Genomic DNA, 16,846 nt, shown 5'->3' on the forward strand with positions numbered 1-16,846 from the left:
TCGGTGCTGATTGTCGAGGGCCAGTCGCTGGGTTGAAATGCCCAACCTGGAAGTAGAAATCATGTAAGAAAAAGGCAACCGTACGACAATTACAAAGACTTAACGTTTAACTTGCTGTTTATATTTAGCATGCAGAGAGGAGATGAATGACTGACCGAGGTGCGCTCTGCACCGTGGACATGTGGCTACGGTCCAAGAGTAGCCAGGAAACCAGGTGAAATGTTTCTCTGCTGGCCAATGTTTCCGCACGTCTGCTGTCTTGAAAGTTATGACTTCGAATTGATAACCCTGAGGGTTTTCAAACAGCTGAACAGACACCCTCTTCTCCCCAACAACGGTGTCGTTTCTATGAGACAGTGCAAGGCGACTGTGTACAAAGTTGGCGTTTGATTCGAGCGCTATTTCATGTCCACATGATCTGCACAAGAGCAAGTCGCCACTACTAGAGGAAGTGCCGCACGCATGGCTGTATTTAACGCAAAACGACACAACTATAAACTGAAGGATAAAAATGAGCGGTAGACGCTTGCATACGCCCATCTCCTCCGAGCTGCAGCTCTGCTGCTCCATACCCATGCTTGAACTTGTGTGGCACGAACTGTTCAATCTGATGTGTGTCCACTTAAAGTCCCATATGTCTCACTCTCATCTAACCAACAAGCGATCCAGACAATCCAGTTTCGTGCTATTGTTAATATATATATATATATATAGGCATATATATATATATATATAAATGTCGCATCTCAGTCACCACGAAATATGATTTTATGATCCATTTTTCGATGTAAACTAAACGTTTAAAATATCGTTACATTTCGTGGTAGACATCTTACTGTCGCATTTCGCTTATACGTATAGTGCTAAGCACCCAGTAGAACAACCCATAGACTGTACAGTCTATGGAACAACCAATGAAGGAGCATGAAGTAATTACTCTTTATTAAACCGCGCAGCGCCCTCTGCTTAGGAGGACTGCATACACATGTTGCATTCTCTCTTCAGATGACTGAGGCCATTGACTAGCCCTTATGAGTAGGCTCTTACCTCTGGTCAGAGATGGATTACTGCACGGACCTACCAGGCCCAGGGGGCCCTGAAGCCCAAGCCATTGCATGGAATCATTGCCTCAATATTAACACATCAGGATGTAGGCTATGAATCTGATTGAATTAAAGTATTGGCCATCCCCAAAATGCACCAAAATACAGGAAATCACATCAAACAAATAAAAAATGTTCTAAGGGACAACCCCCAAACCCTCCCACCCCCACATATGCGACAATTAGTGGGGGCCCTTAATATATCTGGGCCCAGGGGCCCGAAAGTTCATAATCCGCCCATGCCTCTGGTAGCCCAAAAAAGTCTGCTGCATCCAATTAATTTGTAATGTCTTCCCTTCGATACACTTCAGAAATCCGAATGTTGGCCGTGAAGGATCTGTGAGTAGGCACGTACTGAATATCTTAATGTCTGACATGTAGAAGTAAAATATTAGAGGTGAGAACAACTTAAAAACCAAACGTATCAATTTTAATTCATTAAAGGTAAACTATGCAGTATTGGCTTATTCCTGACTGTTTTTTTTGTTTTTTTGCTTATTTTTTGCTTGCTCTGTCATGACGAATGTCTGAGAAACTCCATCACTACCTTTTTGTAGCCGGTGCCTGGCGTGTATGTGTATTTGAATGCAGTAAAGCAATTCGTTACACTCGTTATACTTCCTGACACTGAGGCCGTCGGCCCGCCGGCCCATAGTTGCAAGGGTGGTTTTTCCGCTCACAGGCGCTAGGGGGAAGCGAAACGGCCACCATTCAACCCGAAAAAAGTCATATAACCATTCCAATGACTCTGAAGCTGTTAAATGAAGGTAAATGAAGTTAAAAAACTTGCATATTAATCTAAAAAACCTGCATAGTGTGCCTTTAAATGTAGATAAATAGATCATAAAAATAGTGGAAGAGGTTCTTAGCACTGACTTGAGTTTGTAATGATTGCAGTCTCCAAGGCCTACAGTGTATGCTTTTTAGCAAAACGACTTCAAAGTTATGGTATGTGATGTTTAATTGAATAGACATACAGTCTGATGCTCGTAGTGCACTGTCCAGCCATGTAGTCTGAGACAAAGGATTTTCTACAGGTAGATCAGACGTGATCGGAAGTTAATTAGCCAATTTCGCAAGATGTTGCCACTGTGTAAACCTAACTGTGGAACAGCACAGTCCAGGAAGACGTTTTACCCTGAACATCAGTGCACTGAACACCTGCGCTGCCAAGTAAGGCATCATTAACATCAGCGCACTGAACACCTGGACACGGAAATGGTCGTATTCTTAGAGATGCTTAAGCAGAACGTTGTGTTTGTCTTTACAAACATGTTTGCATTTGCCAGAAACAAGGCCAGTGCTTCCCAAACCCTGATTAAGCTCTCTTAACTAAATGGAAGAATGAACATCCCACAAACAACTTGGATGCTAAGATGTGCACAATTTATTACTGGTAAGGCATGCTTTATAAAAGCATGTACACAGTACACTTCATTTCATTTTATGCACAGGTATAATACACCATCAATGACATTAAAATGTACTTAAATGTATGGCTTAAGCAGATATGTCATGATTAACAATCAATCTATTAATGCAAATAAATAAAAAAACAACAGAGTTAGCACCCCCGTAAAATGAGGATGCTGGGGACTTGACGGAGATGGTCAAGAACAGTAAAAGCTCGAGCCTGGCCTAGCCAGTTAGCTAATTAAAACACACGCATCTAACTTTATCCATCGTGTCAAATTTCACATACTGTGTAATATGACAAATAACACCACAGAAAAAAAAAAATCCATGCATGGTTCGAACACTATGTTCCTTCTGTACACGGTAGCCAAGCACCCTAAACTGACTTAAGGCTTAATACCGCAAAGGGTATCATCAACACAGGCACAGTGCAAGGACCTCTAAAGTTCGCCTACAAAAAGGACCCACAGCTGCCATCCTTGACCATATAAGGAAATCCGGATGTCCTTACATGAGCAAAGATGGAACCAAGATCTCCTTATATGGGCAAAGATGGCAGCTTTCAGGTCCATTTTGTAGGTGAACTTCAGAGGTCTGTTGTTTCTAACGAAAGGGACTGCATCCTTGGCGGCCCGGCCGTGAGGTTGTGTAGCATGCGAATGTAGCGCGAGGGAGCTTTCTTCAGACTGCAGGAGCTCTTCGGGGTACTCAGGCGGTTTGATGGATGGCTCGACGATCCATGCATTTAGAGGAGGACAATGCCGATCACCAATCAAGACCTTTCCAGGGCGGAGCTCAAGGGAAAGCCACCAATTAGGTCCTCCAGAAGCCAGACGCCAGCTGGCCTTTTGGAGGTGGGATCTGTTTGGTTCTCAAAGCATTCTGGGAAGGAAAACAGTACTTATGATGAGTAATCTACAGCCACTGGTTAGAGACATGTTCTACAATTTATATCATATTAGCCAACAGGTTTCCAAATACTATTTAACACATTTTTTGCTTTAGATTAAGAGATTACATCTCAGATCTAAGATTAGCGTGAAACTGAAATCTCTGGAGTTCAGTTTAGACTAAAACAGATATGAAATGATCCACTTGCCACCACTGTTATTCTAAACAGCTCAAACAATGCTATTCACTCAAAGAAAGTGATCAGACCACACAGTCAGTGACCACACAGTATATGTGGGAGGACCGTACCGCTATACAGAAACTGGTGTCGTCATCAGCAAAGAGAGTGGGCCCTAACTTGAATGATGGGTATAGTACAAAGTCTTAAGTCTAACTAAAAGTTAATTTAATAACTAATCAATTGACTAATTTAACACCTTAGGTAAGATGTTAAACGCAAACACTGATGACTCCCACATGTAGCATGATCGCTATAATTCATGTGTTATAAATTTGCTTGTTAAGAGCCTTTTAAATTAGGGATGTGTGAGCACACACTAATCCTGGCGCAGTGAGCTGCCTGCAACAACAGCAGCGCTCGGGGAGCAGTGAGGGGTTAGGTGCCTTACTTCAGCCGTTCCTATTGGTCGGGGTTCGAACTGGCAACCCCCGGTTACAAGTCCGAAGCTCTAACAAGTAGGCCACGGCTGCTTATCAGCACAGGCAGTAGATCGGCCTGCTCACCTCCAGGAACTGCTTCAGCCGCATAACGGAGCCCATCTGACCCGTGCTCGTGACGGCCTCGATCCTGCAACAGAGAAACATGGCCGTCCGTCCATGAAGCACTTAAGCAAGTTTGGAAAATGAAATGTAGGTGCATATCTATGAGCCTGCACCACTGGAAAAACTGGGTTACAGGCCTCCGCAAACTCTTTCAGTACACAAGAGGACAATGCTTTACCCGTACAAAAAACAAAGAAAGGTCTCAGTGCATGCATGCATGCTTTGGCCTAGAGCTGCATACCTGAGGAGTAAAGTACTACATCCTAGCCTGGAGTTCAAGTTAACATCCTAGCCTGGAGTACAAGTTAACATCGTAGCTTGAAGTTCAAGTTCAACACGTAAAAGCACTGATAATTGAACAGAATGTGACAAATGTGAAACAAAACAATGTGCAATAAAGGTGGAAGTGGAGGAAAGAGAGTCTCTAAAAAAAACCAGAATAGTTAACCAGTTAGCCGAAGATCATCTATTTTAACCATCTTGAGTCTGAAGAAATGTATCCATATTTGGCATCATGATAACAATGACATATCATGAGCATAAATATCAAAGCAGCCTATTGATTTCCCATCTCACCCCTAAACAGTGAAAGAGAAACCCTACGGAGCGGTGAAGGAGAAACCCTACGGAGCGGTGAAGGAGAAACCCTACGGAGCGGTGAAAGAGAAACCCCTACGGAGCGGTGAAGGAGAAACCCTACGGAGCTGCGGTGCCGCATGTGCAGTGGTGGGTACCTGGGAAAGTAGTCGTCCTTGATGAGGAAGAGGAGTTTCCAGAACTGACCCTGGTACTGCTTCAATAGCTCATGACCACACACCTGAATACATAAATAAACAAACACACATTCACCACTGGATTAATAAATAATAAATAAACAAATTCACATCAACACTTCAAGACCCCGATTAATATTCAGAAGAAGTCATACTGCTATAACCAGCTGTTTACTCTCAAACTGTGATTTCCCAAGAACATTTAAAGGATAATTCCGGTATTTTGCACTTTGAGTCCATTTTCTGGTTTGTTTTGGATGAACTAGAGTGGTGGACACTGATTTTGACAATTGGTCCTGTCTCGACTTTTCTGACTCGTTTTGAATCGCCTTTACTGCTTCAGAGTGGCTGCCTACAGGCATGCACAAACATGTCCTTAAAACAGCCCTTAACGTTTGTTTTCAAAACTGTGCAACTCACCGAGTGGTTAGTGGTGTTATGGTGTAGTGGTGTTAAATGCCGGAATTATCTGTTAATTCTGTTAAATAGCTAGCCTGGAAAATCCAGACCCTGATAATCTAGAAAGATTAAGGGTCTGGCAAAGAACAATGTAATGGCCCAACTCGAGGGGCGGCAACAAGCATGCATTTAAAAATCTCACTGCACTCAATTGGATAACACTAGACCATGTTTACTCTGAATTATTTCGGACTTCGACGCAATCGGTTAACACTACGACCAATGTGCACTGTCCTCCAACGTTGCAGCGCTGCCTTCATCAGTTTAGCTGGTTTCCCGGAATGTTGGGGTAAAAGTAACGTGCATCATTGCTCTTTGCCAGAGTGTCTCGCTGAGACTATTCCATTGTGCTCTCGCGAGAACTCTGGATTTCCAGGGTATTAAATAGCTGTATGTAAAGTGTTCAGGAGCTGGGCTTTACCTCCAGGAAGTCGAAGAGGAGCGTTGCCGTGACGTCCGCCAGAGGCTCCATGTTCAACATCTGGGCCAGCCAGCGCCAGCCGTGACTCAGGCCGTGTGGGTCCGGCTAGAAGAGATGACCGCAGAACAACATGAGGACCGTGCGCTATGCTGCTCAACACTGTGTGTGTGTGTGTGTGTGTGTGAGCTGGGAATGTACTCCTTGTTTGGGGTGTAAGGCCATCGGAGCGGAATGATTGCGTGTGGGTGTGTGTGTGTCTGTGCTTGTGTTAGAGTGGTGACTGTACTCTTCCTTGGAGTGTAAGGCCATCGGCAAGCTGAATGACAGTGTGTGAATGTGTGTGTGTGTGTGTGTGTGTGTGTGTGTGTGTGTGTGTGTGTGTGTGTGTGTGTGTGGGTACCTCAGGATCCTCCAACTTAAAGCGTAACTCTCGCCAAAATTCATCCTAGGGTGTTTTTGAGAAATGTACCCGAGTCAACGCATAATTACGTCCGAGGTGCCACTTTTAAGCTTGCCCGCGTTGTCATTTTTGGGTGAAATGGCCTTTTGAATGGGAATCCTAGGGGCACTACTATTTTGATACATAATCGCATCAAAATCGCTATTTTTAAAACACTAGAAGACTCGACATAACATGAAACTTTGATCGAAGTATCATCAGTGTCTACACATGAATTTGAGCATTGAGAACATTGTTTGTATACACAGAGTTTACTAAAAGAAAGGTTTTGAACAACAGGTTTTGAAAGTTACACTTTAATTTCAAGAGTTTTTAATACCACTTGAAAATGAAGACCAACTTCGCAACATTTTTTTTTCCTACAGGCCATAGTGAACGGGTTACAACCAGGGAATTATGTATGTGTGTGTGGGGGAGATTACATATGAAGGCTACTCTTAACATCCAATATCATTCATCATCCTGCCTTATTTATTAATGTACAGCCATCTGAGCTGAATGATTGTGTGTGTGTGTGTGTGTGTGTGTGTGTCAGAGCTGTGACTAACCCCTTGTTTATTAGTGTACGGCCATCGGAGCTGAATGATGGCGGCGTACAGGCGGATCATCCCAGACATCCTCTTCAGGAAGCTGTCCTGCGCCTCCACTCCCGAGTCCTCCACGCGGTATCCCAGGATCCTGTGCGGGTGTGGACATGAGTCAGCAAAAACACCACACAATCACTCATCACATCACACATCGCCCATATATAAGCAGACTTATAGACAGTCACTCAAACTTGAAGCTCAAGATTTTTATGAAAATAACTTATTATTTGAATTATTTGGGAACACTCAGAGAACAGAGAAGCAATGGGTCATGTTGTTACAGAACTTGAATTTATAAAATTCTACACAATGTCTGCTTCATCTCGTTCGATTTACAGCTGTGTAACACTGCGTTTCATTCACCTTCCGAATCTTGTTCTCGATATCACAAACGCATGGACAACTGCAGTAAATTCAAAAATGAATATTCGTCCATTTACTCTGGTAATTTTTCTATGAGCCAGCTGGTAAAATGAGAACATTGAGAATGACACGGGTGCTCCATATGGGGTGCAGGATCCCTACGGCTTTTAACCACATTTCCTAGACTCTCCTGACGCATTTCACTACAACAACATTGTGATTCTCTTGATACACAATGATTTGCAGTAGCACCTCCAGGCCAGGTGGGGGCAGCACCAGCCCTTTAGTGGCTGGGCTCTTACCTCTGGTAGTCCTCCACGGAGGTGCCCTCCTTCATGGGTGGGTAGTAGGGCACGGCGTAGGGGCACTTCTTGTGCAGGTGCGCCAGGATGAGGTCGCCCACCCTGGGGTGCAGCTCCCAGACGCCCGAGGCCACCACGGCGATGGGAAACGCCGCCTCGTGATGAGACGCCACCTCCTCCTCGCCTTGTTTCTGGAGAGAGACGCACGGGCACGCACGGGCACACACACACACACACACGCACACGCACACGCACACGCACACGCACACACACACACGCAAGTCTGAGTTGGCATACTGACTGAAGGCTTGTAGAATTACACAAACGGCTGTGAAAACTGCACTTTGTCAAACACTAACAATTTTAAATATTATTATATGTTCAATTTTAAATATTTTTATGGTGTTTTGTATTTATGTGTCGCTTCGGACAAAGGCTTCTGCTAAATCCATAACTATAATCATAACTAACAGATTAGAAAGGTGTGTTTTTTTTGTTCTTGAAAGAAAAATGTATAATAATTCTGAATAATTGCAGCAACAGACACAGTGCAGAGCAATGGTGTGCAAGCACAGAACACAAACAACATGTGTGTTACCAGGGACAACCAAGCTGAGCCCAAATGATGGCTTTCAGTGTCCCCACACAAACTATGTATTCCTAACACTGGTAGAAGCCACCCTGTTCTCTGCTCTGTGTCCGTGTGGTGTGTGTGTGTGTGTGTGTGTGTGTGTGTGTGTGTGTGTGTGTGTGTGTGTGTGTGTGTGTGTGTGTGTGTGTTCAGTGCTCTGCTGTTGTGTGATCCACATGTGTGTGTGTGTGTGTGTGTTCAGTGCTCTGCTGTTGTGTGATCCACGTGTGTGTGTGTGTGTGTGTGTGTGTGTGTGTGTGTGTGTGTATGTGTGTGTGTTCAGTGCTCTGCTGTTGTGTGATCCACGTGTGTGTGTGTGTGTGTGTGTGTGTGTATGTGTGTTCAGTGCTCTGCTGTTGTGTGATCCGTGTGTGATCCGTGTGTGTGTGTGATCTGTGTGTGTGTTCAGTACTCTGCTGTTGTGTGATCCGTGTGTGTGTGTGTGTGTGTGTGTGATCTGTGTGTGTGTGTGTGTGTGTGTGTTTTCAGTGCTCTGTTGTTGTATGTTCCATGTGCTAGATGTTCTCTGCCTGCTGCAGCACAAATTGCCAATCTGGGACAAAAAATGAAAGTTGAAATCTGAAACTCACCACAAATTTCTCCGCCAGTTTATAGCTCACAAACTCCAGGCCATGGGGATGGAGGGAGGTGGACACAGACTTGCCCCCGGAGACCACGGGTCGCCCTGACAACAGCTTGTCAATCTTGTCAAAGACTTCCCTCAGCTTGGAGCCTAAGGAGAGGAAGATTTGGTCAGCATGTTGTTCCTGATCTGATGATTGAGGGGATAAGCCAACGTGCCCATACTGCAGCCCTTGGCATGTATGAGAGAGTTCCTACTATACCAAATGTTTATTAGAGAGTTCCTAATATACTGAACGTTTATCAGAGACTTCCTACTATACCAAATGTTTATTAGAGAGTTCCTACTATACCGAACGTTTATCAGAGAATTCCTACTATACTGAACGTTTATCACAGAGTTCCTACTATACCGAACGTTTATCAGAGAATTCCTACTATACTGAACGATTATCAGAGTTCCTACTATACTGAACGTTTATCAGAGAGTTCCTACTATACCAAACGTTTATCAGAGAATTCCTACTATACTGAACGATTATCAGAGTTCCTACTATACCAAACGTTTATCAGAGAGTTCCTACTATACCGAACGTTTATCAGAGAATTCCTACTATACTGAACGTTTATCAGAGAGTTCCTACTATACCAAACGTTTATCAAAGAATTCCTACTATACTGAACGATTATCAGAGAGTTCCTACTATACCAAACGTTTATCAGAGAGTTCCTACTATACCAAACGTTTATCAGAGAATTCCTACTATACTGAACGTTTATCAGAGTTCCTACTGTACTGAACATTTATCAGAGAATTCCTACTATACTGAACGTTTATCAGATAATTCCTAATACTGAACGTTTATCAGAGAATTCCTACTATACTGAACGTTTATCAGAGATTCCTAATACTGAACGTTTATCAGAGAATTCCTACTATACTGGGGTGCGTTTCCCAAAACCATAGTTGCTAACTAAATTAGCAACTTTGTTGGTTGCAATGCAATTTCCCGTTGCCAACCAACTAAGTTGCTAACAGGTTAGCAACTATGGTTTTGGGAAATGCACCCCTAAACGTTTATCAGAGAGTTGCTACTATACTGAATGTTTATCAGAGAATTTCTACTATACTGAACGTTTATCAGAGGATTCCTACTATACTGAACGTTTATCAAAATACCTGCTACTAAAACTGCTAAAGAAAGATGGCAACACCAATCAGTTTTGCATTAAAGCATGTACACAATGCTGTACTATGAAGTTTGTTTGAGTGTACTTAAAGAAATTAATGTCCATTCTTACACACCTGACACACTTGAGATTTGGCTGACAGGGATGGTAGCAGCCTTCTGAAGCTCCATTCGAACCTTCTTAGTCTGTAAAATACACATTATATATATATATATATTTTTTTTTTTATTACACAACCGAACAAATGAGACCTACCAAAGTTTCATGTAACAGAGAAAGCGGAACCAACCTGCATGTCCTTTGTGCTATTCAGGTCTTCAAAAGACTGCGCACACTGATTGGCTGCTTCCTGTAGTTCTCTGAACCACTTGAGGGTGCTCTCATCTGCACTGTTCTGTAAGCCTGAAGAACAACACCACCAATTAGGTCTCATGATGTCCGAGCCCGTCTCTACCAATATCCCTCACAGACACTACCCTGGGAATCCACAGTTCTCGCGGGAGCACAAGATCAATATAATACAATTTGGTCAGCGAGTCACTCTGGCAATGAAGAATGATGCACGTTACTTTTGCCCCTTGTATCGCGGGGAACCAATCACGTCTGTGTATCTAATATAGGCGGGCCAGAGGCGAGCTAAACAGATAAAAGTCGCAGTGTTATCCAATTGCGTCGAAGTCTGGAATCAGTCAGTAAGCATTGGTCGTATAGTGCTATCCAATTGCGTGCAGTGAGATTTTCAAACCCATGCTTGGTGCCGCCCCTCGAGTTGGGCCATTACATTATTTGTGGCCAGACCCTTAATCTTTCGGATTTGGGTCTGGAATCTCCAGGCTGCAAAAACACGTCTCTGCCAATATCCCTCACAAGCACATCTCTCTGATATGCCTCTGATGGTTAGGGTTAGGGATTTAAATAGAATAGAACACTAGTTGTTTTTGGTAATACATATGTGTGGCTCCCCGTACCCTGTGTGTTAGTGCCCTGTGTGTTAGCGCCCCATACCCTGTGTGTTAGCGCCCCGGCCCCTGTGTGCTAGCGCCCCGTACCCTGTGTGCTAGCGCCCCATACCCTGTGTGCTAGTGCCCTGTGTGTTAGCGCCCCGTACCCTGTGTGCTAGTGCCCTGTGTGTTAGCGCCCCGTACCCTGTGTGCTAGTGCCCTGTGTGTTAGCGCCCCGTACCCTGTGTGTTAGTGCCCTGTGTGTTAGCGCCCCGTACCCTGTGTGCTAGTGCCCCGTACCCTGTGTGTTAGCGCCCCATACCCTGTGTGCTAGTGCCCTGTGTGTTAGCGCCCCGTACCCTGTGTGTTAGTGCCCTGTGTGTTAGCGCCCCATACCCTGTGTGCTAGTGCCCTGTGTGTTAGCGCCCCGTACCCTGTGTGTTAGTGCCCTGTGTGTTAGCGCCCCGTACCCTGTGTGTTAGCGCCCCGTACCCTGTGTGTTAGTGCCCTGTGTGTTAGCGCCCCGTACCCTGTGTGTTAGTGCCCTGTGTGTTAGCGCCCCGTACCCTGTGTGTTAGTGCCCTGTGTGTTAGTGCCCCGTACCCTGTGTGTTAGCGCCCCGGCCCCTGTATGTTAGTACCCTGTGTGCTAGCGCCCCGTACCCCGTTTCTTGGCCTTCTCCTTGGCGGAGATGGCAGCGTTCTTCTTCTCCAGCTCCTGCTGGGCCTGTAGCTGCTCCTGCTGGCGCCTCTGCTCCTCCTGCTCTTGCTGCCTCCTCCTGCGCTCCTGCTCCTGCACCTCCTGCTGCTGCAGCTCCCGCACCAGCCCCCGCATGTCCTGCAGCGCGCGCTCCACCACCACCATGTCCTCCACGCTCGGGAACTCGCCCTGCACACACGCACGCACGCACGCACGCACGCACACACACACACACGTTAATATCAGCGCGCGCTCCACCACCACCATGTCCTCCACGCTCGGGAACTCGCCCTGCACACACGCACGCACGCACGCACGCACGCACACACACACACACACACACACGTTAATATCAGCGCACGCTCCACCACCACCATGTCCTCCACGCTCGGGCACTCACCCTACACACACAGCGAGCACAGAAACCTGTCTCACACTTCTCCATGGCCTCACACACACACGCACGCACACACACACACACACACAGAAAGAGACAGAGAGTGCGCTGACCTCGGCGGTGGTGCGCACCACCTCGGACACCTGGGAGCAGAGCTGGTTGGCGCGGGTGATGATGGCGGCGTGGTCGAGGGCGGTGTTGGGCTCCAGGAGCTGGTGCAGCTGCAGCACTTCCTCCTGCACGGCGTTGAGCGCTCGCAGACGCTCCCGCCCCTCCGCCTGGCGCTGACGCTCAAGCTCCGCCTCCCGCAGGCGCTGCTGCTCCGCCTCACGCAGACGCAGGTTCAGGATCTGGCGCCGCGGAAACAGACAGGTGTCAATCACAGTGAGAGAGCGTGAAAAGGAAAGGATGCCCGAATGAGAAAGGAGAGAGACGTTCTGACGAGGGTCCGGTTCTGTAGCTACGAGGGTCCGGTTCTGTAGCTACCTTGATTCGTTTCTGATGCTCCTCTTTCAGTTTCTCCTGACGTCCCAGGCTCTCTTGTGCCCTTCAGAAAAACACAACGGTTATGAATGAAACTAAAAAGGACTCGTACACAAACACTCTATGATCTATGGTTATGAATGAAACTAAAAAGGACTCGTACACAAACACTCTATGATCTATGGTTATGAATGAAACTAAAAAGGACTCGTACACAAACACTCTATGATCTATGGTTATGAATGAAACTAAAAAGGACTCGTACACAAACACTCTATGATCTATGGTTATGAATGAAACTAAAAAGGACTCGTACACAAACACTCTATGATCTATGGTTATGAATGAAACTAAAAAGGACTCGTACACAAACACTCTATGATCTATGGTTATGAAGGAAACTAAAAAGGACTCGTACACAAACACTCTATGATCTATGGTTGGATCTCTTCATTACCATGACTAACTACAAATATCATCCACCACCAAGCATACAGTACGTGCTTAAAGCAGCATAGAGTACCTGAGCGTTTGTCTTTGCATTTGCACCTGAGGTCAATATGAAACGCGACACCCTGAACAAGGTAGCCAATTGACTCTTCATATCCCTAGTGCCCTGAAATGCATTTACTGATGGCCTTGAGAAACCACCATGATGACCATAGACACAGAGTTTTGAAATTATAATCTCTTCACCATTTACCAATTGTAGCTGTTAAACAATACTTTTGGAAAATGTAACCCTGAATACCACCAACTCTTTGTCCAGGTGACTAGTGTCCCATCACCTACTCTTTGTCCCATATGTCCCTGGCTAGTGTCCCATCACCTACTCTTTGTCCCATATGTCCCTGACTAGTGTCCCATATGTCCCTGACTAGTGTCCCATCACCTACTCTTTGTCCCATATGTCCCTGACTAGTGTCCCATATGTCCCTGGCTAGTGTCCCATCACCTACTCTTTGTCCCATATGTCCCTGACTAGTGTCCCATATGTCCCTGGCTAGTGTCCCATCACCTACTCTTTGTCCAGCATGTCCCTCATGCTTTGGAATTCTTGTCGCTGCTTCAGCTCCATGAGTTCCTCAAAGCGCTTCAGCTGCTCCGACTCCAGGCCCGCTACCGTGGCAACCAGACGCTCCTGTAGTTCCACACGTCGGTTCAGCTCCGCCTGTTGCAGGAGTATGAGAGTGATTACCACAGGAAGTTCACGTGTACGTGTGTGTGTGTGTGTGTGTAGGGTGGTGGTTAAGGATATTAATTATACATGCCAAGGAATCTGTATATGAATGCTGTATAATAGTAAAATTATAAGCATAGCATGAGTTCACCCTCCTCGTGTGCAAATCTAATAGTTCAATGCACTGTAATGCAGAACCCTCCTCGTGTGCAAATCTAATAGTTAAATGCACTGTAATGCAGAACCCTCCTCGTGTGCAAATCTAATAGTTTAATGCACTGTAATGAAGAACCCTCCTCGTGTGCAAATCTAATAGTTTAATGCACTGTAATGCAGAACCCTTCCTGCTAAACCCCCACACATGACAAACACAGGCTGTGATGGGAGGAAGTGAGGAGGGGACCTTGGCTTTGGCGCGGTGTTTCTCCTCACAGATGCGGATGAACCCGGCCACCTGGGTAGCCTTTGGTGACATCAGCGAGATGGCGGGAGGCGGAGTTGGGTTGGCCACTGGGCTGAGGTCAGCCTCCCTCTGCTCATCGTCCTCTTCCTGTCACAACACACAGGAAACAGTACCCACGAATGTGATGTTTCAACATCAAGGTCACAGACATACACTGATGGTTGAGTAAGCTATATTACTGAATCAGCAGATATAATGCACTACTAACTACATAACGCACAGTGAATCCTGATTATTTACCAGTTAGGTCAAACAAATGAGAAGCTGAGACACTTGATTTGATTTTCCTCACTCACCGGTTTGTCATCCTGTTTCGAGCTGGAATCCGGTGGAGAGGAGAGGGTGAGGAGAGAGGCGGCGCGGGGCGAGGCCGGGCTGAGCAGCGTCTGGTAGGGGCTGGTCGGGAGAGAGCTGGACAGCGGCTCTTCTTCGGACAGGCCCGGGCTGGTGTCCCGGGAGGGCGAGCACAGGGAACGAGTCTTCTGCAGAGGCCGAGTGCTGAGTCTTTTCAAGATGAGTCCCGATAGCGGAGACAGGCTTGGCGACTCATTACAGCCGTCCAAGATGTCCTAGTGAAAGAGGAGCGAGCCGTCAACAGCGACCAGACGGGCATGGTGCACATATACACGAGCTTGTCCAAAACGCTCCTGTGATATCATACTAAGGGCTAAGGTCACGTTAGATAAGGTTTATAGTAACGTTAGACACATTCAATGTTTACTTCCTGCGTTACTACATTCCAATATTGCATTCACATGATCATGTTATGTAAGTGAAGTCAAATCCTCACTAAAAAAAATCACGACCTCAGCAACGGATATAATTTCTCACGATTGCTAGCCATTGCTGGACAAACATAGGGAACAACTGTTAGGGTAGCTATGGATCACCTAGCATACTAAGTTACAGTAAAGTAAGACACTATTCATCCAAGAGATAACTTTATAGCATAATAACATGTTGAATGTGGTTTAACGTTAGTACAGAAAACATCCAATAACACCTCGGTGATGGTAGACTAATGCCATTTTGCTAATATTAGCAAAGATGTGAGGCGGCCCACCCTCTCTGACAAGCACGTTAGCAAGGTAGCTTCTAGCTCTGTAGCTAAACATTCGGTGTCATGGTTTTGGTCCTACCTCTCCCTTCTCAAGCCAATCCGGGTTGTATTTTAATTTCCCTTTTGTTGAATTTTTCAAGGCTTCTAAAGTTTCCCATCTTAAACTTTCCGCAGGCATTTCATACACTACACAGGACACAGAAATTGGCCACTGATCGTGCCAAACTACAAGCTGACAACAAGGTACCGGGGAGGTGCCGTGCCGTGGACGGATTTGAAAACTACAAACCTATACGCACTTCCGGTTTAGACCGAGTTTTTTTTTTTAGACTGGGTGCACCTGTCCTGGAGCTTTTCGAAGGCCCATCACATCACGGACATACTATGCATACTACCCAGAAGACGTATTTCAGACTACTTTGAAAAAAATGATCAAATTCACAAGGTAGCCTACTGTAGGATTGCGATTATTGCAGAAAATGCATAGGCTTCTTCATTGAAACCAAAAGTAAGGCACGAGGCTGAAGTTAGCACCACTTTCAGATCACGGGGGAGTTAATTTTCCATTCCACCTTAAATATTGCAATTTTCTACCACAAGGGGCCAGTGTTGACCGCAAATCCGCATCCGCATTGCAGATGAACAGGCATGGTTCACAGACGTTCAAAAGCCTGTATATCTTTTTTCTGTTGACTCCATTGCCGAATGTTTTGATAAATGTTGCCTTTTGTGTTTTATTAAATAATTTGGTAATTTAGAAGGGGGGGGGGGTATGTAGAGGGTGGCAGATTATGTAGTTTTTTCTTTATTTTCCGTGCTGGATCTTTTGATACATGTTGTGTTATGTTTTCTATTAAATAATTTTGTACATATTGCTGTGTGTGTGTGTGTGTGTGGGGGGGGGGTTATGTAGTTGGTAGCAGATTTTGACGTTTTTCTACAGTAAATGTATACCCTACGGCCTACATGTCATTTTGCATCGGATTTTTCAACACATTCTATAATGACACTCTCTCCTCTTTCCAATGACACCCCACTTGTGAAATTCTATCGTGGAAAATGGCATATTTAGCCCCTCTGAAAATATAGTATGTATTTTGTGAAATTGCAGAATTTCAGCACTAGAACAGCCACACATATCTCAGGAAGGATTATGCAAGGGATCTGTCACCACATTCTGAAACTACACTCTCTCCTCTTTCCAATGACACCCCACTTGTGAAATTCTATGGTGGAAAATGGCCTTTTTTGCCCTTTGAATATATAGTATGTATTTGTGAAATTGCAAAATTTCAGCACTTGAACAGCGACAGACATCCCATAATGACACCTCACTTGTGAAATTCTTTTGTGGAAATGTGACCTTTCCACCTCTTAGAACATATAATATGTATTTGTGAAATTGCAGAATTTCAGCACTTGAACAGCTACACACATTCCAATGACAACCCCCATGTGAAACCCCCATCGCATAAAATGTTTTTTTTTTTCCGATTAGAACTCCCATGGCCTATTTCTCTCATTGCAGTTTTTATACACTAAAATTGGTCCCTATTGGTCAAGACTGATTTGTTGCAAACAATTCCACCCTATATGAATAGTTGAGTGTGTCCTCTTCCAATGACATACCCCATGAGCAATTCCATCCAAGAAAATAGGCT

At 45.2% G+C, this 16,846-nt stretch overlaps 1 protein-coding gene across 1 annotated transcript; it reads right to left on the reverse strand.

The window, feature by feature from the left end:
• Positions 1–2,467: 2,467 nt before the first annotated feature.
• Positions 2,468–15,444, reverse strand: gle1 (GLE1 RNA export mediator). The gene is made up of 16 exons (XM_076270174.1): positions 15,265–15,444; positions 14,422–14,694; positions 14,066–14,212; positions 13,505–13,653; positions 12,486–12,546; positions 12,113–12,349; positions 11,566–11,791; positions 10,252–10,364; positions 10,078–10,147; positions 8,780–8,922; positions 7,559–7,749; positions 6,855–6,984; positions 5,847–5,951; positions 4,928–5,010; positions 4,155–4,218; positions 2,468–3,401 (listed from the first exon to the last, which is right to left on the reverse strand). The coding sequence occupies exons 1-16, from the start codon at positions 15,361–15,363 to the stop codon at positions 3,333–3,335; spliced, it is 2,160 nt and encodes a 719-aa protein (XP_076126289.1). The 5' UTR covers positions 15,364–15,444; the 3' UTR covers positions 2,468–3,332.
• Between the last annotated feature and the right edge of the window lie 1,402 nt (positions 15,445–16,846).

The sequence above is a fragment of the Alosa pseudoharengus genome, unplaced genomic scaffold (genome assembly GCF_046254945.1).
Source record: "Alosa pseudoharengus isolate Yale_2024_CS ecotype anadromous, Long Island Sound unplaced genomic scaffold, YU_APseudo_1.1 YU_APseudo_1.1_scf_6, whole genome shotgun sequence".
Taxonomy (NCBI): domain Eukaryota; kingdom Metazoa; phylum Chordata; class Actinopteri; order Clupeiformes; family Clupeidae; genus Alosa; species Alosa pseudoharengus.

What these genes read in the sequence shown, in the direction of transcription:
- gle1 (XM_076270174.1), bottom strand. Translation starts at nt 15,363, where the DNA reads ATGCCTGCGGAAAGTTTAAGATGGGAAACTTTAGAAGCCTTGAAAAAT. An exon ending in AACTGGCGGAGAAATTTGTG is followed by an intron (nt 7,750 to 8,779) that starts GTGAGTTTCAGA and finishes GTCTCTCTCCAG; the next exon opens with AAACAAGGCGAGGAGGAGGT. An exon ending in TCCGTGGAGGACTACCAGAG is followed by an intron (nt 6,985 to 7,558) that starts GTAAGAGCCCAG and finishes ACACCCGCACAG; the next exon opens with GATCCTGGGATACCGCGTGG.